The sequence below is a fragment of the Cyprinodon tularosa genome, unplaced genomic scaffold, assembly GCF_016077235.1.
Source record: "Cyprinodon tularosa strain WSP-4 unplaced genomic scaffold, ASM1607723v1 ctg342, whole genome shotgun sequence".
Classification (NCBI taxonomy): Eukaryota; Metazoa; Chordata; class Actinopteri; order Cyprinodontiformes; family Cyprinodontidae; genus Cyprinodon; species Cyprinodon tularosa.
Window position 1 is genome coordinate 268,994 of NW_024039055.1, and position 26,821 is coordinate 295,814.

At 39.7% G+C, this 26,821-nt stretch overlaps 2 protein-coding genes across 2 annotated transcripts; both read right to left on the reverse strand.

Annotated features, from left to right (window-relative positions):
- Positions 1–4,791: 4,791 nt before the first annotated feature.
- On the reverse strand, positions 4,792–9,232 carry tfb2m (transcription factor B2, mitochondrial). The gene is made up of 10 exons (XM_038294644.1): positions 9,067–9,232; positions 8,349–8,679; positions 7,776–7,965; positions 7,592–7,683; positions 7,363–7,516; positions 6,972–7,120; positions 6,699–6,788; positions 5,949–6,008; positions 5,717–5,865; positions 4,792–5,524 (listed from the first exon to the last, which is right to left on the reverse strand). Exons 2-10 carry the CDS (start codon positions 8,616–8,618, stop codon positions 5,335–5,337), a joined length of 1,344 nt encoding a protein of 447 aa, XP_038150572.1. The 5' UTR covers positions 8,619–8,679; positions 9,067–9,232; the 3' UTR covers positions 4,792–5,334.
- Positions 9,233–11,071: 1,839 nt separating this feature from the next.
- On the reverse strand, positions 11,072–26,405 carry LOC119789639 (XK-related protein 5-like). The gene is made up of 13 exons (XM_038294615.1): positions 26,079–26,405; positions 23,523–23,612; positions 23,337–23,442; positions 23,046–23,212; positions 21,822–21,955; positions 21,660–21,738; positions 21,402–21,571; positions 18,737–18,848; positions 18,421–18,588; positions 17,792–17,982; positions 17,521–17,616; positions 17,138–17,321; positions 11,072–15,429 (listed from the first exon to the last, which is right to left on the reverse strand). The coding sequence occupies exons 1-13, from the start codon at positions 26,185–26,187 to the stop codon at positions 14,801–14,803; spliced, it is 2,235 nt and encodes a 744-aa protein (XP_038150543.1). The 5' UTR covers positions 26,188–26,405; the 3' UTR covers positions 11,072–14,800.
- Positions 26,406–26,821: the final 416 nt, after the last annotated feature.

Below are 26,821 nucleotides of genomic sequence, written 5' to 3' on the forward strand. Positions count from 1 at the left end.
TACTCACGGCCCAAGACATTTCTCCATAAGCAGCTTCAAAACACGCGCCATGCACCAAACGACCATCCACATGCAATCGCGCCTTGTTCCTACTTTACAGCCACATAAGTTATTTATTGTTGTTTAATATAACAGCCCAACAAACCGCTTAACTATTAAGTGGAATAGTAGATATTTATAAATAATACCTTTTATTTTGCTGCAGTTTGTGCCGAGGTAGGTTTGTATCTCTTAAAACCAGAGGTTGGTTCTAGCTACTTATATTAATTCACATTTACATTTTGTTTCACTTTAACTGTTATTTTTACTTGTGCAAGAATATGTTTAAGTATCATTAGTCTTACTGGAGTAAACATTTCTCGCTACTCTACTCATAATTTCACTTACTGAAAAACAAATTGCACAAGGGTGTAAATGTGTATTTCGGCCTGATGTGTTTGTGTAGGTGTGTTTGTTTACATAAATGTATGTAGATTAACACTGAAGATTATATATTATATAATCTTCAGACAATCTTCAAACAGATTTCATAAACCTGGGTATGATGTTCAAATCTTAATAAAGTTACCAAACCCAATTTTGTGTTTCATTTTTGTCAGTGAAAAGAAATTCAAATCAATAAAATGATTAGGGTACCCAAATTTTTGCACCAGTCAAGTTTTGTTTTAATGCATATTGCATATTTTCTGTTTGTCCAATAAACCTCAATTCAATACTGAAATATTACTGTGTCCATCAGTTACTAGATATATCAAACTGAAATAGCTGTTGCAAACACCCAAATATTTAGAAATGAAAATAATTCAGATTAATAGGTGTGCCCAAACCTTTTCATTCATATATATATATATATATATATATATATATATATATATATATATATATATATATAAATTGTGTATATATTTACATATACACAGTATATCTATATCTATACACTACCGTTCAAAAGTTTGGGGTCACATTGAAATGTCCTTATTTTTTAAGGAAAAGCACTGTACTTTTCAATGAAGATATCTTTAAACTAGTGTTAACTTTAAAGAAATACACTCTATACATTGCTAATGACTATTCTAGCTGCAAATGTTTGGTTTTTGGTGTAATATCTACATAGGTATATAGAGGCCCATTTCCAGCAATTATTACTCCAGTGTTCTAATGGTACAATGTGTTTGCTCATTGGCTCAGAAGGCTAATTGAGGATTAGAAAACCCTTGAGCAATTATGTTCACACCTCTGAAAACAGTTTAGCTCGTTACAGAAGCTACAAAACTGACCTTCCTTTGAGCAGATTGAGTTTCTGGAGCATCACATTTGTGGGGTCAATTAAACGCTCAAAGGCTACGTTCACACTACAGGCCTTTTTTTGCGTTGCTGTTCATATTTCCAAATATATGCGACTTGTATGTGATCTCCTGTGTAAAAGCTGAAGTCTGTAAGTTTTTAAAAATCCCTTTTTTGTCATATTGGCTAAAACTGTCCCTATGCCCAGACAGCAGTACATGTGATATGTAACCTGTGAAAAAACTGCTTCAATTGGTACCCGCCTACTGCCTGTATTTCAATCTGGAAAGAATAATTCGGGACGAGTCAAAACAACCAATCACAGCCAGAGGAGCGTCTGATGGAGTGTCAATCACAGCTCACACACGCTGAATCCCCCCCCCCCCCCCCCCCCCCCCCCCCCCCCCCTCTGGTGGCATGCGGTAGCCGCGCAGGTGCTGTGAGAGGGGTGGAGCTTGAGTGAAGCAGAGAGGGTGGGGGAGTGGCGTGAAACCTGTTTTTCTTCAAATTTTCAGTTGAAGTCTGCTCTCTCCTCAATGTTACAGACTGCAGCTTAAACTGCAGTCATACAACGCAAGTGTCCCGCATGCGCAGTAGAGGACGCAATGACATCACAGGCCAGCGTGCTTTTTTTTTCCCGGAAGTAAACATGGATGGGAGGGCGGCGCGCATCTAGCGGTCTTTTCCAACAATGAAAACACAATCTTTTCAATTAAACACTACTGCTCTACGCATCATCATCTGCTATTTTTATTGTTTGTTTTGCCGGTTCTGCGTAGCAAGACGCAGAATAGTGACCTTTGTCGGGTATTAATGGCGTTCAGGTTGGAAACCATCCTTGTCGTTCACACACAGGTCACACTTGAAAAGATTGGATTCAGGACCACATAGGCAAGTGGCCTGGGTCGGATTGGAAAAAATCTTATATGTGTTTTTCAGACTGGCATAAAAATTTTAGATCCAGGTCGCATATGGGCAATAAAATCGGATTTGGGTCAGTTCAGGCTGCAGTGTGGAAGTAGCCAAAATGGCCAGAAAAAGAGAACTTTCATCTGAAACTCGACAGTCTATTCTTGTTCTTAGAAATGAAGGCTATTCCGTGCGAGAAATTGCTAAGAAATTGAAGATTTCCTACAACGGTGTGTACTACTCCCTTCAGAGGACAGCACAAACAGGCTCTACCCAGAGTAGACAAAGAAGTGGGAGGCCGCGTTGCACAACTGAGCAAGAAGATAAGTACATTAGAGTCTCTAGTTCTAGAAACAGACGCCTCACAGGTCCCCAACTGGCATCTTCATTAAATAGTACCCGCCAAACACCAGTGTCAACATCTACAGTGAAGAGGCGGCTGCGGGATTCTGGGCTTCAGGGCAGAGTGGCAAAGAAAAAGCCATATCTGAGACTGGCCAATAAAAGAAAAAAGATTAAGATGAGCAAAAGGACACACACATTGGACAGAGGAAGACTGGAAAAAAGTGATGTGGACGGACAAATCCAAGTTTGAGGTGTTTGGATCACAAAGAAGAACGTTTGTGAGACGAACAAATGAAAAGATGCTGGAAGAATGCCTGACGCCATCTGTTAAGCATGGTGGAGGTAATGTGATGGTCTGGGGTTGCTTTGGTGCTGGTAAGGTGAGAGATTTGTACAGGGTAAAAGGGGTTCTGAATAAGGAAGGCTAACACTCCATTTTGCAATGCCATGACATACCCAGTGGACAGCGCTTGATTGGAGCCAATTTCATCCTACAACAGGACAATGACCCTAAACACACCTCCAAATTGTGCAAGAACTATTTAGAGCAGAAGCAGGCAGCTGGTATTTATATCGGTAATGGAGTGGCCAGCGCAGACACCAGATCTGAACCCCATTGAACTTTTGTGGGAGCAGCTTGACCGTATGGTACGCAAGAAGTGCCCATCCAACCAATCCATCTTGTGGGAGCTGCTTCTGGAAGTGAGGGTGAAAAGTGAGACTTTTTGGGAAAACACAAAATGGTTTCGGGTGACCCCAAACTTTTGAACGGTAGTGTAGATAGATAGTGTGTGATTATTGGATAAAAAACAAGTTAAACAGGAAGGTTATGTGTGTACTGAGTTAATTTAAGTGCAATTAGAGGGAGAGGGGGTATGGAAAAATAAGTTTTACTTCTTCAAACCCCTTTTCAGACTATTTACATTAATCGTGTCATTTCTCTGGCTGTGTATAACAACAGATTTATTTGGTTAAGGGTTTTGTTTCCATTTATGTTCAGATGAATTTAATTAGTTTGGAAATTGGTGTCTGGTTTGATGTTAACTAGTCTCTTTTGTGTGTATTTGATTGATTCATTTATTAATGTTTATTGTTTGTCAAATTGTCTGAAATAAATTCCTATTCATTCATTAATTCATTCATTCAACCAGTTTGTTTTAAACACAAAAGTACCAGACAAACACACCTAAATATGTTTAAGACTTCGTTTTTATACTCCAGCATCATTGGTGTAGCCTACATTTTTTGTTCTGCTGACTCTGCCATGTTATTTAGAGGTGGAGCGAAAAACAGTGAACAGTATAGTGCAATTTCCTACTGGAAGTAATTTACCCTATTCTAACCTATATATATATATGTATGTGTGTGTGTATATGTATATATATATATATACATACACACATATGTATTTATATACATACATATATATACATATATATATGTAATGTAAACATTGTTTTATAACAGGTCTATTCAAAGATATTTAGAAATATTTCTTCCATCTGAAATTGCTATTCTGTAATCAATGTCTATATAGATTTTTCTGTATTTGAAACACCAAAAATTGCATAGAACTTTATATGTTGTATGAATTTACATCATTTTCAAATATTACACCAGATGTTATATGTTGTTGATCGTTACTCAGTTGTTGGGCAGCCTTTTACCAAATAGTGCTGCTACTCGAGTACATTTTTTTTGGTACTCATTCCACCTCTAGTTGAGACTGAGAATTTAACTACCGGTAATTCTTTTCAAGGTTCAGAATCATTCAGATTAGAATAGATTTTCCACAAATGAGCTTTCACATCTACAGTGTTGGATCAAAGTTGGGTTTATGTCTGGTCTTTAACTGTGCCCGAACTTTCCTGCTGAACAAAGATTTCCAAACTCTTATAACTAGCTACATATTTGACCCTCAACCTTCTGCCCCTGCTGGAGATAATTATCACCATGGCATCATGCTGCCACCATCATGTATGCAAAGAGAGATGGCATTTTGGCTGTCTAACCCAAACACCGCTTTGTGTTTATTTTAAATTTGATCGTTTGGGGGGGGGGGGGGGGGGATACAAAGAAAAAAAGTGTACAAAGCTCGAATCATCAAATTTTCTTTTTATTATTACCAGGAAAGCAAAGAAATGCTTTAATGTATCATCAGGCAGAGGACCATTAAAACCTGGGTTAAATGTAAAAAATGTCTGTTTTTAAATTAAATAACAGGTTAAACATTTCATAAAGCATTACATTTTACATAATTGGTGACCCATGGAAATATGAAAATACAATACAGACTTTGTTATGTTGTAAAACGTACTACTGCATTGCTTCTCTCCCCAAACAACAGGTTCACTTCACGCCATGATGTAGGAAGGTAGTAAAGCTGCTACTGCGGATTACTGACTGAACAGAACTGGGACTGTGTTATCCAGAGAAGCATTGTGGAGTTATGAGATCATTTGCATATCCTGATGTTTCAGTGATGTATGAAGGGTGCCTCTGTCCAAACTATGAAGTCACAGCAACATGATTTAAAAAAAAGTCATGTAAAGCATACCTTAATTGGTCTTCACAAACCCACACAAACATTTAATCAGTTTCAGTAACAGAGCTATTTATGATAAACCCATGAATCATTTGTTACACTTGTATGGCTAAACATACATATTACCTTCCTTAATCAGCACATCAGTTGTACTCAAACATATATTAAAGTTCAGTTTGTTTCGTACACATCTGGACGTCCTGCTGTGTTTGAGTTCAGTCGGTTTGAAAGTGTCCCATCTTTGTCCTATTTTAGCCCCAGCCTTCCCTCTGTGTGTTCTCCAGTATCTCTTCATAAAGCCAGCTCTGTGTGAACTCCTGACTCTTGTCCATCAGCTGGAAAAGCCGAAGATACTCCTCTGGATACACGTTGCCAGTCAGGATGTCCTCAGGCAAGCCCAGCTCTGACACCAGCTTGCTGCCACTATCAGGTGACCACAGACTAAAAACATCAAAAGGCAACAAATAAGAGGCACAGAAAAAAAGATGAAAGAACAGATTTTTCAAGTGGAGCAGCTTGTTTTACTGTAACAGGGAAGCATTTGCTGAGTCTTCTAATTACCATCACAGAACTCTGTTTTGAAACTACATGTATAATTAGTGTGATAGCTTTGGTTAATGCAAACCGGCTTACTTGAGCCTGTCGACGAGTTTGACCTTCCTTTTTGCTAAACACTGTTTGACCATCATCAGCAGAGTGGAGGCATTTGAGGGGGTGAGGCCTGCGGAGAAGAGGTCAGCCCGTGGACGTAGGCGGACCAGGCACAGGTGGTCATTTGGAAGCTGGGGGAGAAAAAGGCCAGATGTAGCATAAAAACCTCTTAGACATTCTTATATCACTGCTGTTAATGGAGTTGCTCCGTTACCCTGCCCTTGGAGCTAGGTACACTCTGCCTTGAAGACACAATAAATGACTCCCAGGGCTCCTGCACACAGAGAAAAGAGGTTGAGGATTGAAAGGCGAACTAATGTTCCCCTATTTGAGCTGATGATGTGCTGCAGACATGAGTCGGTTACTAGTATAAAAGTTCATCCAAGGATTTGAAAATTTGAAGTTCCAAAACTACTCAAAAGTTTCCATCCCATCCTGGCCCCTCCTAGACTTATTGATGGATACAGCAAACCACAGCGCATTAAAACAACTTTGGTAAAACCACATCCGCCAAATATGCACTGAGTCCATGAAATTATAAAAATCTTTATCCATACTGGATTTTTATAATATGAAGTGAAAGTGAAAAGTCACTGTTTTTGTTTAGAAGTCATCAAGTTTCTACAAAATTTTAATCTTTTATTGCATTTTATTAGGTGATTATTTATATTGCAGCTTCTAATTTATAGCTGCTACCTTGGCAAGGCTGCTTTATAAAATAGATCCTAATACAAATGAGACTCCCTGTTTAAGTAAAAGTAAATTAATTTAAAATAATGTAGCAAGAGCCAATTCCATAATGCCTACTGACAGCATATTACTGCTGGAATTTTTTTTAAAAACCAACAGCGTATTAACTTAACAACTAGGTTGATGGAGCGACAGCAATATAATATTTTGCAAAGTCACAGACATTTAGGAGACATGATGATTATGGTAGCACATTTCACAAACTTGCTTGTACCTTGTGCAAAAGTTCAACGTCACAAGCCATCTGCCAGAGAACACCAAAGGCTCTGTAGTACATCATGTCCCCCGGACGTGACACCAGTTTCTGATGGATTAACAAGGTTTACACATCATTAGATCAGTTAACACCAGATAAACTAAAATCAGTACCACAAAATAGAAATGTTTGGTTTATATCAGCGACAAATGTGATAATTATTTGCTTTTGTTCATATGTTTAATCCACTATTTAATTCTAGTTAAAATACTTTATATCATTATTATCTACCTTGTACTCCCTCTCACTGATGAAGAGGTTGAGCTCTATTCTTCCATATCTGTAGACAGACAATCGCTCGAACAGAGCATAAACCATCTTCAGCAGCATGCCACGCTCGTTCCGCTGGGGCAGGATTCCCACCACCTTCACAGGGATGTCTGCAGAGGTGCACAAATAAACACATTAATTAACACCCTTTAAATGTCTCAAAAGCTTTACATTTGTTTGTTTTCTTGTTTGTTTTTTTTTGCACAAAAAAAAAAAAAAAATCTAAACTGCCTAAAATAGTGTTTTAGGTATCGTCAGGTCAAGGATAGTAAAGTAAAAAGGAATTCTTGTTTAATGGATATGGAACTATAGTAGAAAACTTTGGTGGTTATGCAACTTTATTCTTCCTCACCATCAGTCCAAGCAGCCTCTGATATTCCCAGGTCAGTGAACAATTTATCAGTAAACATGGTGGGAGGCTTCACATTGCCACTGCCGATGGGGTCAAGCCTAAAATAGTCGCAGTGAACCACCTCTAGCTGACCATCAAGGCGGCCCTCCAATTCCTGAAACATAAATCCAAAATTAATAATCCTACCTTCAAAAGAAATAAAAAAAAAACCTCAGAGAAAGCTTTTTACCTGGAGATCGTGTAGGAAGGCCCTGTCTCCCTCGAGAGCAACAACTCTCTGAGCTCCAGCATTAAGCAATGCTCTCGTCAACACTCCAGGACCTAAAAAAACAGGACATGCATAAACAGACTTAGCAATAAATGTTGCACAAAGTTTGAAGAACATTTTAAAATGTAGATCTAAGTTTACTAACCTGGATTGCAATCAAAAATAACAGTTTTGGCGTTCTGCAGGTCAGGACCCAGATGCTGTGCAACCACGTTGGCTAGGTCTGGTTTAACTATAAAGTGTCTCATTTTCTTACAAGCCTGTGCACGGCGAACATTTTCCTCTACCTCTCCAAGATCCAGATAGTCATACTGGCACAGAGGACGACATTGGCCCTGCCAAAAAGGATGCATGCACACACCGTCATCAACCAGACATATATTAAACAAAGTTTAATTAAAATAGTTATCTTCATTGTTGTCCTATAGCACAAATTAATATTTCTTAAATATCCATGAAAAAGATTACAACTAAAATCTTTTGCCACTTTCCATCTATGAGAATATTGGAGCACATACTTTGATGCATTAACAGGGATAATGTTATAATTCATTTATATATTAATTTATTTAACATTTCTGTTTTACTAAAAAGTGCCACAATAATAAAGAAAAAAAAAATCATTGATGTGTATTCAAAAGAATATGTTCAAATCAGGATTAACCAAGAAAATGTAATCAACGTCTTTAAATCTATTGAATCCATCAGTTTTACCAACCTGTACCGCTGCAGCAGACAGGTTTCTGTGTACCAGCGCTGAGGAAGGGGAGATCCTCTCTGAACGACCCTGATGTGAACTGGGTCCCAGCGAGGGCCGACCAGGGCCACAAGAGTCAAGGCTATAAGCCCTTCTAAGTAGAATATGACCCCCAGGGACACAGGTTGTTGGGACCAGCACTGCCTTACGTAAACATGATCTACTTCTATTGATTGTGCAACAAGAAGAGCGCAGCATCAGCTCCAGGACTCTACAAATCTGGGTGGCCATGGTGAATCAGTAGACATGAATCACGATGGATGAGATGGGGGAAACCTTACATGGAATATATCTAAAAAATAAAATAAAAAGATTAAAGTCTTATACTATCACTCTTTTCAAGATCTACTTTGCCATAGAATCTCTCTTAAGTATTAACCAGCTAGATACAGTATCAATTTTCATCCCTTCAATATATAGGGGACTTAAGACAAATAATCTAAGGTTAATAAAATCATAGCTGTTATAACACTTGTACCTTACATTCAAGACGTTATCTTAATCCAACATGATGACTGTAATAAACGCGCAAAGTCAAACGTATAGCTTTTAGTTTAATGGGCGAACAGTTTATTAACTTTAACACTCTGCTAAATTAGCTAACCTGGCTAGCTGTGCACGAACATTACTATCCAGCGCTTAAGGAAATTCCGGCGTTGTCATATAATAAATAACTTACCTTTCTGCAGGCTGTTTAATATTTTTTATTCTAATCAATTAAATAGTTAAAGCATCCCTGCGTATCTGAGATTGACAGCAAAACTCAGTGACATTGAGCCGCATCATGACCCTTCGAGTAAATTTGTTTTTGCAATACTCGTGGTGCTGGACGCGCATGATGATGACGCCACTTTTCTTCTTCTTAAGGAGTTTATATAAAGTCGGAAAGGTAAACTTTGGGCTACACGTTAGCGCCACCTACTGGTATGGAGTGTGGCTCGTGGTGATTTAATTTCAAGCATGCTCTATATAATCACATTTTTCTCGACTCCGAGTACTTAAACATACTAGATAGATAGATAGATAGATAGATAGATAGATAGATAGATAGATAGATAGATAGATAGATAGATAGATAGATAGATAGATAGATAGATAGATAGATAGATAGATAGATAGATAGATAGATAGATAGATAGATAGATAGATAGATAGATAGATAGATAGATAGATAGATAGATAGATAGATAGATAGATAGATAGATAGATAGATAGATAGATAGATAGATAGATAGATAGATAGATAGATAGATAGATAGATAGATAGATAGATAGATAGATAGATAGATAGATAGATAGATAGATAGATAGATAGATAGTGGCACGACACATGCCACTGTATTACCCATCTTTTTGTTTTCTGTAATGGTGAGCTTTGGCTGTTATCTACAATTTTTTTGCAGGGTTTTTTTGTCTTAGAAGACTCAGTTTAGAAGTCTCAGTTTGACCAGCATCATTTGTTTTCACCGTGTGATTACATTTGGATTTAAGGATTTAAGTTTGTCACCAGTGTCTTAGTCCAGAGTTTCCTTTTCCTACCAAAGATAGAGTCCTTACCTTTGAAAAGGGAAAGAACAGGAGCTAAGGGCTATAATTAAACAATTTAGCTATCTCATAATTACTAGATAGTATCCCATTATCATCACATGCATCTATAATTATCACTTAATCATGTTATAACAATGATTTATTATCAAATAATAAATAAATGCAATTAAATAATTCAGAACAAATTTTTGGATTGCATGTGTGTGTCAGTCTATCAGGCACAGCCCTGTTTGTCCGGTGGCTAGTCAAGCCCTCAACAGGTGTGCCAGGTGTTGGTAACGACAGACGCTGGTGAATTTGCACTAAATATTGCAAAGCAGTATCATGAAATGAATCCTAAATCTCTTTGTGCACTTGTAACTGTCATAGTGCTAAGCTAAAAGCTCTGAAACAGAAAACAAAAAAAGCAACAGAAAAACAGTTTGTGAATATTATTGAGGAAATATTTGTTGAGGTCTGGATGGGCATCCAAGTTGGCAAAGAGAAAAATGAGGGACATAGGTTTAGTTAATAGCCGCTAAACAGAGATCCACCAAGATGTACAATAGAGGGATTTTTGGCTTATGGATGGAGATGAGCTCCCCACTGAAGCTCAGGTTGGCAGGGATTTGTCCACTGAAGATGTTTTCTTAACCCCGGGCAAGCAAGATAAGAGGGAGCAGCAGAACTGAGAAGTTCTGAACAGGAAGGAGGCTGCTGCTGAGTCAGCGGAGGACAGAGTTCGGCTCTGGGGAAGGATCACATCAAAACATGCCTCTACCTTTTAATGCATTCTTCCTTCTAACAAAAAAATCCAGGAAAAGCTGAGTGCTTGCTCAACTAAACTGTTATATTGTTCAATTCACTGTAAGTTTTGATCTGACTTTCTGGCCTGCAGGAACTTTCAGTTAAACTCCAAATAATTCATACGTCTGGCTAATTCAAGATGGAAGTAACTATACATTTGATCAACTTTTTTTTTTTTTCTTAACATTTTGCAACTGCATTAATCTGTTCTTTAAAAACTGTTACAAATAAAGTTTAGAAAAAACCCTTAGCAACTGGGAAAACATTGTAAAACTCACTATGGCTGTTTAAAATAATACTTTGAGTTCTGTGAAGAAATAAATCAAAGAACTACAACAGAAATACTTTGCTTGAGTCATGATAAATGTCTTTATTTCTGTCACATCAATAACATACTTTACAGGTCAGTTCAGGGGTCTTGTGTAAAGCCTTGCACACATATAGTGATACTTGTTAAAAAAAACACAACTGTTTTAGCATCAAAGATGCCAACAAATATGCTTTTTTTTCCTAAGCTCTTAACAATAACATCCAACACAAACTTTTTTCCCCTAAAAGAGTATTAAATCAAATAAAAAAGAAAAACATTGTAAATTACATTCATAAAAAAAGCTTAAACTTAAATAGAGAAGGCAAAGCAGGCAGGTGTAGCGGCTGAGTGTAGTTTTTACAAGCTAAAGCACTTCTAGAGACTAAAGCATAAGCGTGTGCATTCTTTTTATCATCAGTGCACAAGCCTCCTTATTGCTGAGACATACACATATGGTTTAGCACGCAATTACTACAGCTATGTGTATATATTTAAAAGGTTCTGTCTTTCAGAAAGCAAAACTCTCTGTCTGTGTGTCAGTACCATGCAGTGCAGCAGTTGCTAATGGATTAGATTTGACCACACGTAATGAAGGTGTGTTGGCTTCAGCTCTCAGTGTCTTCCTTTACCTCTGTGCTTTCATGACTTTAATAGAAGGTAAGCCTATTAAAGAATATTGAAAGACCTCTTATTTCACAGCTTCAAAACACTGATTTATTTCATGCCTGTTAAAACATCACAGTGCCTTTAAAATCGACGACATGGAAGACAAATTATCATAATTTCAACTCATTCTGTGATGACCATGTTATTCCATGGTCATATGCAGATAAACCCATTCAGTACACATCAGTTATGACATTTTGACTCTACCTTGTCTATTAACTACTGTTTTTATCTGGTCTAAAAATATTTTTTTTAGTGTTTACTCTATTGTCTTTGTTTATACTTAAAATAATCATGGTTATGTTCTCTTTAGGTCACATCTTTATTTCTCTCCTCTTTTCCCATGATGAGGTCATAGTTGCCATTTTCCTGTTGCTTATCGTTGCCATATTGCCTTTGACATTTTCTTCTTTTAGTTTGCCTTGATTAAACATAAGACTGTATATTATATAAATGGAAAACAAATGCATGACTGGTATATCTACTTCCATCCAGCAGAGCATTAGTTTGGAATGAAAACAATGTGTTGCAGTTATTTATTTTACAAGAAAGAACGTAAAATAATATGAAATGGCAATAATTACAGAAAACAATCAGGCGACAGTCTGAAGCTCTCCCTCAATTTATTATTTTTTGTACATTTTGCTTCTAAACGGTCGTTTTTTTTATGTTCAATGGTCCAGATTAGTGGTTCCTGAAGGTAGGATCAAGATGCTTCTATTATTCAAGTGTGAAGTCCTTTGAAGCATTTTATTTTCAAAATGTTAGAAGAGATAAAAAACAGTATCTACATTTGGCAGTTGTTGCTGTTTCTGTCGGGTCTTTTCCCACCAAACTGGTGGCAGTGTTTAACTGGTCCTCGATTTACCAGTGAGATCTAGTTTTTGTGTTTTCCCCCATTCTCATCCTAATGCAGAATAAACGACTCGGCTTCAGTATACTGCTATTAGGAGCAAAGCGCAGGATCAAGGAGGACCAGCAGCCAGTTAAAAAGTCCTGAGCACTGTGTGGAAAACGCTGAAGATTGTTTCAGGTTCTAAGTCAGATTTAAGGCAAAACGCAAAAAAAAAAATAAATAAATAAAAATGCACAAACACAACATTCTAGATTAGCAAAAAGATAACAAAAGCCGACTTTTTACTGCAACTTATTTCAAGATCAACCATTGAGCAATTTTAAGTAGTTCAGTGGACTGAATCCATAAACCTTATTTCTAATTCAGTTCTTTGGCATTGTTCGTCTCATATGTTCTTTCAGTTTTAACAAAATGTTCATTAACAGCTGTTAATAACTCCTGCTCTTTGGAGCTCTTAGTGCAGATGTATTAGGTGCTCTTAAACGGGGATGCTTTAATAGGAAACATCTTAAGCTAATATCCATACCTGATTTTAATATTTCTGTTATGGCTGATACCCAATATTTGACAAAATGAACTTATTGTAGTGATACTGCTATGTTGAACAAGGACAACATCAGCCAATACCAATGTGAACAAACTAAGGTAGCGATATTAGAGCAACTATTTGCTGGGATACTGAGGTAAAGGTTGTTTACTTGTGTGGTTAAATTGTCTCTGTACTGTGAGACGTTACAGAAAAACAGAATAAATGAAGTTAAGAGCAACAGCCCTGGTTAAGCACTGGAATCTCCTCAGTGGAAAAGTCAAACCACAAATATTTGAATGTTAACAGTTGGTGTCATGAATTCCTTACATTGTTGTTCTGCAGGGACACAAGTTAATTGCTCTAGTTTTAGATGATATTTTGGAAATTTACTTCTGAAGTTACAGTCCACTGATCTACTGTGTACCAAGTCTTGGACAAACAGCCTTGTGAAATCACATCATTCTTACTCAGATAAGTGGCTTTGGTATTCTCTCCTATACTTTGAGAATTTGCTGAAACAAAATAAATAAAAGGCTTATGTGTTACACTATTGCTGTATATTACTTATGGTTCCTTGATAAAGAAATACACATGCTGACCATAGGGTAGTCTGTAAACATTGCACAGCAGCCACATAAGTGGGTAACAACAACCATGAGAAGTATTTCAGTGTATAAGGTAAACAAGAACATTACTGTTTTGAGCTTCTTTGCTGCGCCTGAGGGTATAAATAAAACATGGATGGATGGATGGATGGATGGATGGATGGATGGATGGATGGATGGATGGATGGATGGATGGATGGATGGATGGATGGATGGATGGATGGATGGAAGCTTTACCTATGTAGCTTATAGGTCATAAAAAAGCTAAATATAAACAAAAGCAAATTAAGTTCCTAAAATATTACATATTACATAATATAAAAAAAGTTTTTCCAAAAACATAAATGTTATGTTAGGGCCTAAACAATGTGTAGAAGAGGTTTTCCAGTCACTGACATCGTTTACCAAAATGGTAAGCTACAAAAGGTTATTTCCTAAGCAGTTGGCTGGAGTTCTGCATCTAAATATGCATCTAAAAGAAAGTTACGTGGAAGGAAAAAGTATTTTAGAAGAAGCTCAGCCAGATCCCTATACTGTAAAACAACATTGGTTTGAACGGGCTCATTTTTCTTCATCAAAACTCTTTTCAGATTTTTATTACTTTTTCAAATTTTACAAGAAAAAAAAGTTCGGCTTAACAACTCTAATCCATATCTTTTAACATAATGTATTTTAGTCTTTTTGTGGATGAATCAATATAATATATAAATTTCCCTTTTTGATTGGAATTAGTGAGTTAAATGATCTTTTTGATGATATTGTAATTTAATGAGATGCATCTTTATTAGGCCTCCTCACGTTTCAACCCTCATCTTCGTATATTCCGACCAGCAGCAAAATGTAAGTGTGATGACATTATCCCAAATCAGTTGACTCTAACAAATCTACACAGATTTGACAGATATTCAAACATCCAGATGTTTGAATATCTGTCGCTTCACAATCCTACTTTCATTTATGTTATTTGTCTGAACAAAATACTAAACAGGATAAATGATTTAAAGATGTGCTCCACGATGACCTAAAAAGATCTCCAACAAGTTAGTAAATACACAACTGCTTTTATATACTCAACGGCTAAGTTGGAAAGTTTAGATTTCCCTTTACTTTACTTTAGACTAAATTCTCTCTGTAGTCCACATACTGCACTAACTGTTTACGAGCGTGGGAGATGACTGGAGTGAGTGGAGTACCAGGTGTAGCAGCACCAGGAGTGGATGCTGCAGGTGTAGAAGCGAGAGGAGTGGACGCTGCAGGAGTGTTGGCCCCGGGGCTGCCACCTGGTGTAGTACCGGGTGTTGTGCCAGGAGTGGCAGGAATTATAACCACTGGAGCAGGACCAGAGCTGTCAGCTTCACCTTGAGCCTCCAGACGTGGGGTGGATGTGACAAAGCGGGCTTCTCTGATCCGGTAGGGTCTTCTGTAGGAGGAGATGGGCGAGAGCTCTGAGCCCCAGCCCAAGTAGCTCCCACTGGACGGCGAAGGCGCATCTGCACTGAAATATAGAGTAGTGTTGGATTCACCGGGGGTCCCTGCTTTCTTCTCAGGAGAAGCCAACAACAAGGGAGAGCGGCGCTCAGGTGACCAGCCAGGTGTCTTAATGTCCAGAGATCCCACAGAAGATGACGCTTCCGTCAGAGACGCAGCGTTGCTGTCAATGTGACGGAGGCTTCCAGCGTGTTGAGGAGATGAAAGCGACGGTGAGCCGTAAGCAGCGCTCTGGAAGTCATCATCACCTTCACCTACAGAGCAAAGCATGAAGATCAAAATTATTCTTTTTTCTACCATGTCAACAGATTCTCTCACTTGAGCCATTGGTCATCACAGCTCCTCCAGAGGTACCAGAGCACCTTTGGCCATTATGCATATATATTTAACCTCGCCTGGCCTATCAGTTCAAGTGGAAGATCAGCAGCTATATATAGGCTATTATTTACATTTAAACCAATATGATGCCGTTACCCTTTATCTGGGAACTGGTGTCAGTATTCAACTGGACCTGTTTTCCTTACCATGCTGTTGAGGGAAATTGTGTGCATTACCATATATTCAATTAATTAGCAGAAGAACCTGTATGCTTTTCTTCAGTGGCCTTGCATTTTGTATGAAGGTGAGTAATTCCACCAGAACTGTTGTCTTGTTCATTTAAGATAAGGATTTGTTTTTACTGCCTGGTTCCTAGAAGGAGATGCCTGTTAAAGTTATTTTCATTTTCACCTCAATACATCTGTTTCTCATCAATGTTCTGCTGGGAGGTCTAATAACTTTATGGAATATTCGCTAATCTTGCAGCAAACTGAGTCCTGAATGCCGTTTGCCTTGGATAAAATTTACTAAGAAGAGGTCGATCTTCTCTTTCTGTACTGAAACAGCATCTTACTCCTTTGGTAACTACATTTCCATAACAATTCTTACATCATCTTAAACACTATGCTTATTTATCTGGAGCAGACAGAGATGGTGATGCGGTTATCTCACTTGCATCTTTATTGTTGCTGCTGCCATCACTGAATATTTCATGTCCATCATAGAAAATCATCCACTCTTCCATTCCCTCTGTGTCACAGCGATGTGTAGGCACTGAAACATGGAAATGTTTGATTTTGTGGGAATATTAACTGATAAAATTCAGTCAGTACCTATAAAGTACTGAATTCAGGACCCTCCCTCACAGTGCAATATTCCTTATTTCAAATGATAGACTGAACTGTGCTCTGTATGATGCTTAAACCTTTAAACATCATAAATCTTTACACCTTAAGTTTTTGTCACTTGCCCTTACAGAAAGAGTTGCCGTGAAAATAGAGCTAATAAACTAATAAGGCTTTCCCTGTACAGGGTTAAAGCTTGGCATTTAAGTTTCTACCCTAAGCCTTTTTTAACCTCTTCAAACATTCTTCCCTGAACGACTTTATCAATTTAGAGGCTGAACTACAGCAGGTGAATATTTTGGTTTCAAATAGTGTAATTTAGGGGGCATCGGAGTAAAGGGGGCTGAATAAAAATGCACACCACAGTTTATTAGATTTATAATAGAATTAGTTAATACTTTTAGAAGGTATTTTACATCAACAGATAAGCCCATTTATCAGCTGATTTCTTGTATGCAATCATCCTTTTTAAGGAGTAATTTAATTACTCTATTGGAGAGGAAAACATACAGGACTATGGGTGTTTAGCCCTGGACCATAGGACCTCCTGTCCTGCAAATGTTAGTCTCTACATTTGAATCAAATATTTGCATTACCAGCTCCTCAACAGCCAGCAAGCTCAGCTGAGGACAGTTAACATGTGTGGAGCCATTAATAAACCTAAAACATGAAGGACAGTCGCTCCAGAGGATCAGTGTTGAACACCCCTTAAAAAGGATGAAGTATTTACAGCTTTCTTCTACTGCCCCCACATGGTCAAATGTTTCATAACATGTTTTCTTTCTCCCAGGTATCCTACCTCTATCTTCTGATGGAGCGGCACTTAAATCCTCCTCTGCTGATTCCTCAGGAATCACCTCCTGAAATGGGATGATCTGTGGAAGCATTCTCATGTCCTGGACAGTTGCAGGAGGAGCTTTTCTTACTGGTCGGGCAACAATGCTGCTATGAGCCGGTTTAGGTGGCTCGACGACTTGTCTCACCTGTGTTACAGAAACAACACTACCTGAAGCAAGCGGCTGCAGTCAACACGGATATAAGTTGCAGCTCCATGAGCAAGTTTCTTCTGCCAGTGATTTACATTTATATATAATTTCTTAAACCTCTGTATTTATCTCCTCACTTGCTGCAATTATTTAAATTACGTTTGTACATTATAGGGCTTTTAAGAGAGGATCTTGCCTGTGGAGTCTGGGTGACCTGTGGTGGAGGTGCTGGAGGGGCGGGCTGAGGAGTTGGGTGAGAGATCTGAGGAACTCGCTGCCGAGGAGGTGGAACCTGACCAGTAATACAAAAACCCTTATTGCATTATTTTCAAACAAAACACACCTGCCTAGAATGGAGGATATTTATCTTCATCCCCAAATCAGAAATAGCAACAAAAAAAAAAAACATGTTTAAAACTTTAAATACAGCACATATTAATTAGAATTGTAAATGAATAGAAATAAACCTGGGGTACGTGATGTAAAACAGGAGAACGAATCTCCTCTGAGAGACCCATGAGTCCGGCCAGCCCCCCTTCCCCATACGCTGACCAGATCCTAGGAATGTCCCCCGTCTTAAGGGCCAATCGAATCAGCAGCCAGTGGTGATGCTTCCAGCCTTCCCATTGGATGGGGAGGTCCATGAGGGTCCCACCTCCTAAATAAAAGAAAGATTGAAAAACATCCAAATCATGAGAAAAGATGCTTAAAGGGTTGGAATGTGGCAATGAAGACCAGAAGCAGGGTATTTTTTGAGGGAATGATAAAAAAATAAAAATAAATAAAAAATAAAAATCAGCATGATCACCTGATCTCAATCAGCAAGATAACATTTCATAATAAACTGCATCTTTACCAAATGGAGGTATGGCTGTCTAACTTTTGACCGTTGGCATATCAAGAAAATAAATATCTGAGGATATCAGAGAATATCTGAGGGTCCGGAGGGGCTCAAACAATGAAAATATTTCTGATAAATAGGAGGGAATCGACTGCTAAGAGCAACAGTAGTATTATCCTAAAATCATTCCTGATGTAACTGGTAGCATATAGAAAGAGAGTTACATAAACATGCATAGGCTTGTCAACCACCAACCAGACAATGTTGTATGATGATGGAAATTGGGCTCGACTTTCTCCTCAAGTGAGAGCGCAGATCCACGCTCCATGCAGGCTCCGCCAATCCCCCTGTGGCGAATACTCTGGAAGATCTCAAAAGACTTGGGGTGAAGGAAACGGTAGTACAGCACCAGTGCTATAAGCCCTGCAGAGGAAAAGTATCATCAGCAAAGGAGACTGTAAGAAAAAAACTTTTGTTTTTATTTTAGGGAAAAGTAATTCACTGGCAAATAGAAACTTGTCTAATCTTCATTAATTTTTTTTTAAATAGATCCAGTGGCTGCATGCCGTACCGATGAGGAAGCTGCAGAATACGGCAGCTGGGATCGCCACAGTGTCCCAGGACACCATAGCAAACAGCCAGGAGGAGGCCAGAAGGAGAAGAGCGTCCTCTAAAAACATCACCTGTGGATTTAAATAGAAAAGTTAAAACCTTGGTAGTAAAGTAGGCTTGATAGTCTATTTTTGATATATAATCATCCATCCATCCATCCATCCATCCATCCATCTTCCTCCGCTTATCCGGGGTCGGGTCGCGGGGGCAGCAGCTTAAGAAGGGAGGCCCAGACTTCCCTCTCCCCAGCCACTTCTTCCAGCTCTTCAGGAGGAACCCCAAGGCATTCCCAGGCCAGCCGTGAAACATAGTCTCTCCAGCGTGTCCTGGGTCTTCCCCGGGGCCTCCCCCCGGTGGGACGTGCCCGGAACACCTCACCAGGGAGGCGTCCAGGAGGCATCCTAAACAGATGCCCAAGCCACCTCAACTTGCTCCTCTCGACGTGGAGGAGCAGCGGCTCTACTCCGAGTCCCTCCCGGATGACCGAGCTTCTCACCCTATCTCTAAGGGAGAGCCCAGCCACCCTACGGAGGAAACCCATTTCGGCCGCTTGTATCCGCGATCTCGTTCTTTCGGTCATGACCCAGAGTTCATGACCATAGATCCAAATTCACAACACATGTCATCTCAAGGCACTTTACAGTTCAACCAGATCATACAGTCAAATTGATACAAAGTTTTCTATCTAAGGAAAACCAGTTGATTGCATTGACTCAAATACAATCCCCCACACTAAGCATGCTTGTAGCGACAGTGGAGAGGAAAAACTCCCTTTTAACAGGAAGAAACCTCCAGCAGAACCAGGCTCAGTGTGAGCGGCCATCTGCCGAGGCCGACCATAGATGAGGGTAGGAACGTAGATCGGCCGGTAAATCGAGAGCTTCGCTTTTTGACTCAGCTCTCTCTTCACCACGACGGACCGGTACAGCGCCTGCTTCACGGCAGACGCTGCACCAATCCGCCTGTTGATCTCCCGCTCCCTTCTTCCCTCATTCGTGAACAAGATCCCAAGATACTTAAACTCCTCCACTTGGGGCAGGACACCCCCCCTGACCCGGAGAAGGCACTCTACCCTTTTCCGGCTCAAGACCATGGCCTCGGATTTGGAGGCACTGATCCCCATCCCGGCCGCTTCACACTCGGCTGCGAACCAATCCAGCGAGAGCTGCAGATCACGACCTGATGAAGCCAATAGGACCACATCATCTGCAAAAAGCAGAGACGCAATCCTAAGGCCACCAAAACGGATCCCCTCAACACCTTGGCTGCGCCTAGAAATTCTGTCCATGAAGGTAATGAACAGAATCGGTGACAAAGGGCAGCCCTGGTGGAGTCCAACTCTCACCGGAAATGAGCCCGACTTACTGCCGGCAATGCGGACCAGACTCTGACACCGGTCATACAGGGACCTGACAGCCCGTATCAAAGGGCCCGGCACCCCGTATTCCCGGAGAACCCCCCACAGGGCCCCCCGAGGGACACAGTCGAACGCCTTCTCCAAGTCCACAAAGCACATGTAGACTGGTTGGGCGAACTCCCATGCACCCTCCAGGACCCTGCTGAGGGTGTAGAGCTGGTCCAGCGTTCCACGACCAGGACGGAAACCACACTGCTCTTCCTGAATCCGAGGTTCGACTATCCAACGGACCCTCCTCTCCAGCACCCCCGAATAGACCTTGCCAGGGAGGCTTAAGAGTGTGACTCCCCTGTAATTGGAGCACACCCTCCGGTCCCCCTTTTTGAACAGGGGGACCACCACCCCAGTCTGCCAATCCAGGGGGACTGCCCCCGATGTCCATGCGACGTTGAAGAGTCGTGTCAGCCAACACAACCCTACAACATCCAGGACCTTGAGGAACTCCGGGCGGATCTCATCCACCCCCGGGGCCCTGCCACCGAGGAGCTTTTTAACCACCTCGGCGACCTCGCCCACAGAGATTGGAGAGCCCAGTCCAGAGTCCCCAGGCCCAGCTTCCTCAATGGAAGACATGTTGGTGGGATTGAGGAGGTCTTCGAAGTATTCCGCCCACCGACCCACAACGTCCCGAGTCGAGGTCAGCAGCACACCATCCCCACTATAAACAGTGTTGGTGCTGCACCGCTTCCCCCTCCTGAGACGCCGGATGGCAGACCAGAATCGCTTCGGATATATAATCATAATTCTTATTATTTAATACACAACCTTTCTGGAGATTATAATATTCAACATTTAATCTATATAATATCAGAGTTCAATAAAACGTTTTTAATGTCTAACCAGCTTCTTGTAAATTACAACATCCATGTGTTTATGACACTAAACACGACCACTGGTTTACCTTCAGTGAAAACTAAAGGTGGTGGACTGAACTCATATTTGTCAATAAGTGGCAGTGGAGGGGAATCAGTTGCATTGGGTTTTATTGAAGAGTATCAAAGTAAAGGGGGCTGCATACAAATGTACCTCTTTTTATAAACATCTTTTTGCAAAGCTAATCAGAGCCATGTATCCCTTTACTTCCACAATATTATGTGATACTTTATGTTGACCTGTCGTATAAAATCCCAATAAACTGCCTTCAGCGTATGGGCACTTTTTCAAGGCGCTCCACATAAGACTGATGTGCTGACAGATACAGACGTACCAGGTAAAATGCAGCCATGCGGTATCTGGATGGACCATATTTCACGTTCAGGAAGAGAAAGACATAAACAGCTCCCAGAACGAGGTTGAAAAGTCTCCATCGACCAGTTGAACGAATGATGTCGGTTTGCTGAGACACCATCCAGAAAGTAGCACCCAGCCAGTGCACACCTGCGACATAAAGCCAGTAAAAGTTGGGACCCACAGCCAACACACTTTGTGAAATACTAAGCAGCTTCCAGATAAGGTCTCGGCTTACCAATGACTCCCAGGACCCACTGCTTGAAGATACGTGTGAAGAGCATAAGCACCGCGAACCTAGACCCCAACATGCCAACCTGCGTGCACAAAAAAATGCATATTCACACTCAAAGCGACACAAATCACTGTGGTGAGTTCGGGCATATAGAATTAAGCCCACCCGCCACAGGAGTCGACAAAGCATTGCAGCTGGAGTCATCTGCAAGTGTCCCGGCCTGATGAGTGAGCATGCTCTGGCGTAGAGAACCAGCGCCCAGGCCAGAGACAGCAAGCACACAGCAAAGCACACCGAGGCTGCAGGGAGATGGGAGGATAGGAGAGTATTTTAGCAAACTGGAATCATACAACTAGATATTAAAAGGCTTTTGAAGGCAGAGTAAGAATGCTTAAAAAGATCCATTTATCACAATGTCCCCCAATGTTTTTAGTCTTGTGTCTCCTTCCTAGCATATTAGTGCCTGACAGCATTTTGAAGATGCCAGTCAGTGAATTCAGGTAAAAAAAACTTTGATAAAAATAAAAATGACTTTTTATTTTAGGCTAAAGCTTTAAAAATTAGAGAATGTCTGATTGAGAGGTTTAGAAGGGGATTGTTGTTAAAACTGTTATTTTTAACTCATCTAAAGTTTTATCAAACTCTGAAAGTAGGAACATTTTAAGGTCTTAGTTTGGCTATCATCAAACTTTAAACAACTTTTCATCCTCACAGTAAAGTATGGTGGTGGCAACATCATGCTATAAGGATATTTGCATTCAAGATAAAAGGTCCAGAATGAACAGGAAATATTAAATCCCCTTTTCATTTACTTTACAGTTTTGCACTAACTCGTGTTAGTCTGTCTTATAGAATTGAGGTTTTTCATCATTATTGGACAAAATGAGAAAATGTTATAGCATGCACTGGACACATTGTGTTTGTTGCAGGAAATAAACACAAACACCCCAGAATGTAATAAAAAAAAAAATATATATATATACATATTGAACTTTATTAATCTCACACTGGAGAAATGTACCTCTGTATTTAACCCATCCCATGGCAGTGGGCTGCCATCGTGGGGTGCCCGGGGAGCAATGTGGGATTTAGGGTCTTGTTTAGAGACCCAGAGTGGCAGTCTGTGGGAGTGGGGTCCAACTCAGAACCTCAGGAGTCCAAGCTCTATGCTCTAACCACTAGACCACCACTTGCATTCACATCTCAAACAAAAACATTTATCAAGATTAGGTTTAGCTGCAATATTTATGTGTATATTAGTTACTTACTTTTTTTTTAATGCGACTTAAAGAAAATTTTTATTCCTTAAATTTTGATAATGATGGTTGGATTTGTTTAACTACACCATAATCTCACTCTCTACTCTTCACTGTCAGTCTGTGGGCTCACCAGGAGACCTGACCCCTATATCAGTGCAGATGAGCACATAGGTCTGGAGCAGCGTCTCAGGGAGGGTGACCACCAGGGCCTCGAACAGCCGTAATGCAGATACATCCGCCTGCTGCATGATTTCTCCATACAAATCCTCTTCTGGTAGACGCATGCACTCCCACAGCCTGTGAGGATGGTCAACAATAAACAGGTGGAGACAGAGAGTTAAGATTAGGGTTATCCTGTAATATGTGTTACCATAATAAAAGTCAATCAGTACCCCTTACATTAGATGTAATGTCTACCCACCTTTTGAAGATTCCCAGGTGTAAGATGTGCGTCCATCTTAGAGATTTCCTGGAGATTTTTCCATCTGAGCGATACCACAGATAACTGAGCCACTGTGGACCCCAACCTGCAAATACACATGGGGATGGAAAGTTCAGATTTATGAAGTTTTACTCCTTGAGGTCATATTTAGTATAACGTTATCACCTGGGAGCAGGAAGAGTGCAGTGAAGCCAGCGAGGTAAGCATAGCAGTAGTTGTGGCCAATCCAAATGTAATACACAAAGCAGTAGATCACTGGAAAAAACACAGGAAACATACACTAATTAAAACCAGCATTAATAAACAGTCATACATGTTTAATGGGGTCTTTCCAAGTCCTCAATAGACAGACACTGATTTACAAAAACCGAAAAATTGAAGCAAAACTTTTATTTTATCAAGGTCAAGTAGCCATGAAAATATCTGTACTCACAAAATTGCATTAGCATCCTTATCTTATATTACACCTTTTAAATAAGGAAATATGATAGATTTTACATTCCTTTCAACAGCAGATATGCCTTTTAGTATTAGCTCTGAAAAAAACTCATTAAAATTTTTTTTCTTAAGCTGGCATTTTGGGCATAGAAACATCTTTATTACAAGTCATACTTTGGCGTCACATCTTTTCAGTTGCACAGAGGCTTTAACATGTTCCATTGTTCTCTTTACCAGAGCTGCAAAAACAAAATTTAATAATCTATTTCTCTTGCTGTTTGTTTCTGATGCATCATCTGGGCAGGATCTTTCCTATTGTGATGTCTGATTATGGTGAAAGAGCTAATAGCTCTGATGGAACATGAGTACGGTAGATAGTTTCTGGGTACTCAGGATAATGTCCAACAACTACTCTATGATAGCTCACATTTGAAAAGTGGTGAGTTTGCTTTCATGTTTGTTGTCATATGCACAGTCAATCAACTTCATGAAATTCGTCCTTTGCTACAATGCCAATAAACAATAAACAAGGGGAGTCATAATATAATGAAAAGAACTGAAAATCAGATGAGATATCAGCAATATACAAAAAAATTATTTAAAAAATTACTAAATCTGATGTATAATGAGCAGAGGCAGATCTGAAAAATAAAACTAATAATATAGTAGTAGCTACTTTAGCTAAGGTATAGAATGAATGACAAAAAATAAACATAAAGCAGATTAATTTTTTTTAATCTTGTTTAATTTTCTTGATCATTTGTGTTCATTGTGCCTCTGCTGCAGCCAAACATCATGCATGCAGTTAATTCCCAATGAATTAATCATTAGATAACAAACTTATATAGCATAACAAACAAACACTGTGCTTCGATTTCCAACAATGCTGAGTCTGTATTTTGTGAGGACAAAAGGATCAGACTAAATTAGTACATCCAAGAAATAAAAATGACTCCACAACAATCCTAACATCTTTTTATTTAGCAAACGATGTGAATATACAAATTCTGCAGCATGATCAATGTGTGCAATTGTCTGCATGATTAAAGGTGTGCACATTATGCAAGAGAGAGGATGGAGTTTGGTGGAAATGGTGTATATAGTTCCCAATTAAGTACCCCATAAAGTATGTGACTAGTTCTGATTTGGTTATTAATGTATATAAATGTTGGACCACGCATTTTTACACCAGGAATATCCCAATAAAATGAAAACAATCTCTTCAAAAGTAGATTCCAGGCATAGAGGCAGCAGCACGTTAATATGTAAACAACAATACTTTGATATAATTTTTTTTTTGCACATTTCTGGTGTTGCTGCTATTTTTCACATATCCATTACGGTAAAAAAAAAACGTCCACAGCTTTTACAGATTTATTTAAGTATTATATTGCAAAAACACTGTACAATGCAATACTCTATTTGTTTTATTTTCCTATCTGTTATTTGTATACACTTTTCTAAGGTGCAAATTGTGTGACCACTTATACTATAACCTTTTCCTGCTGTAAAATTCCCCCATTGTGGGACAATAAATGCATTTTCTATTCTATTCTATTCTATTCTATTCTATTCTAATCTATTCTAATCTATATTCTGCAGTGTTTCCATAGAATAATCATGCATGTCAGGACTAATCTACAGCAGTTTTTTTACTAAACATCCATGAGTTTGAATGACCTCCTCCAACATGTCATCCGCTGCTAAAGCTTCCCCGCATCCCTTTCCCGCAGTTCACCGCATTCCTCCATGCATGTAATCTGAACCTCTGAGCTGCCAAACAGGCGGGCTGTCCGGGCAAACAAGGCCCAGTCCCGGGGTATACGGCCATCCCCTCATCCATTCAGGGGCAGCCAGAGAAAAAAAGAGCGCTAAAATATAACATGACTCCCCTTGGATTCAGTCTAAGCAAACATCACGCAGACCTCTCAGATATTAGATTTAAAATCAGCAAAAAGTCTGGCATGAGTCAGCATACAGGTTATCATGACATGCACGGTTTAAAAATAGGGAAGAGGCGCACTCTGCAGACCTTACTGCGGCTCTATTATTCATGACAACACAGCAGATTTTAAAGTAGGAATGAGTTTAAAACTCGAAATCTAAAAGGAATCATTGTGTCATTATTATGCATTAATGTGCTGCAACATCTCACATCCCTGCGGGTCACAAACAGAACCAGAGGATCCCTGCAGCAGCGACACAACCAGCATCTGAACCCTGAGTGGAGAAAAACAGGCAGCTGGTGAGGGATGCAGGATGGGGTCCCAGGTAGGAACTCACCAGCCGTCCTCTCTGCAACGAGCAGGAATGCGGTAAAGAAGAAGACGCAAACTTGGCAACAAGGCATGCAGCCTCCTCCGCTGCTTGGAGTGGCCGTGTAATCCCTCATGGTGGCGAGAAACAGACGAGCCTTCCCTCAGATTAACAGAGAGGACTGGTCTGTAGCCTGCAGTGGTTCTGGTTCCCTCCGGTCCAGCTGCAGCAGCCCGCTTTCTGAGATCAGAGTCCCCGTCCCAACGTCACACCTCGGCCGTCCCGTTAAAGCGATACAGCTCTGATGCTGCGGACACGTCCCTCTCTATGCGCACCACGAACACGCGCGCGCGCGAGTATGGACCTGCATACAGAAATACATATTTATGTTTTACGTTTTCTTAAAATTGTCCTCCTTAAAAAAACTTTATTGATCTGCTTGCATCAAACTTCTTTGAATCATAAATTCATTCGGTTTTCTTGGCCACACACCTAACATCTATAATAACAATCTAATCAACTACCAAAATAGTTCACTTGTTCTTTTATGGCATTTCTGAGGTCCTTTGCATTTTATCTGCAGATAAGAACCATTGTTTGTCTACAGAGGGTTAAAATAATCTCATTATATATACATTATATGTATTAGTTAACCAAAAATAGTTAATAGCATTACTGTATATGCATATTGACGAGTAAAACTTCCTTTTCCTTTGTTTTGTTTTTTTGTTTGTTTGTTTGTTTTGTGTGTGTGTGCTGTTTTGCCAAAT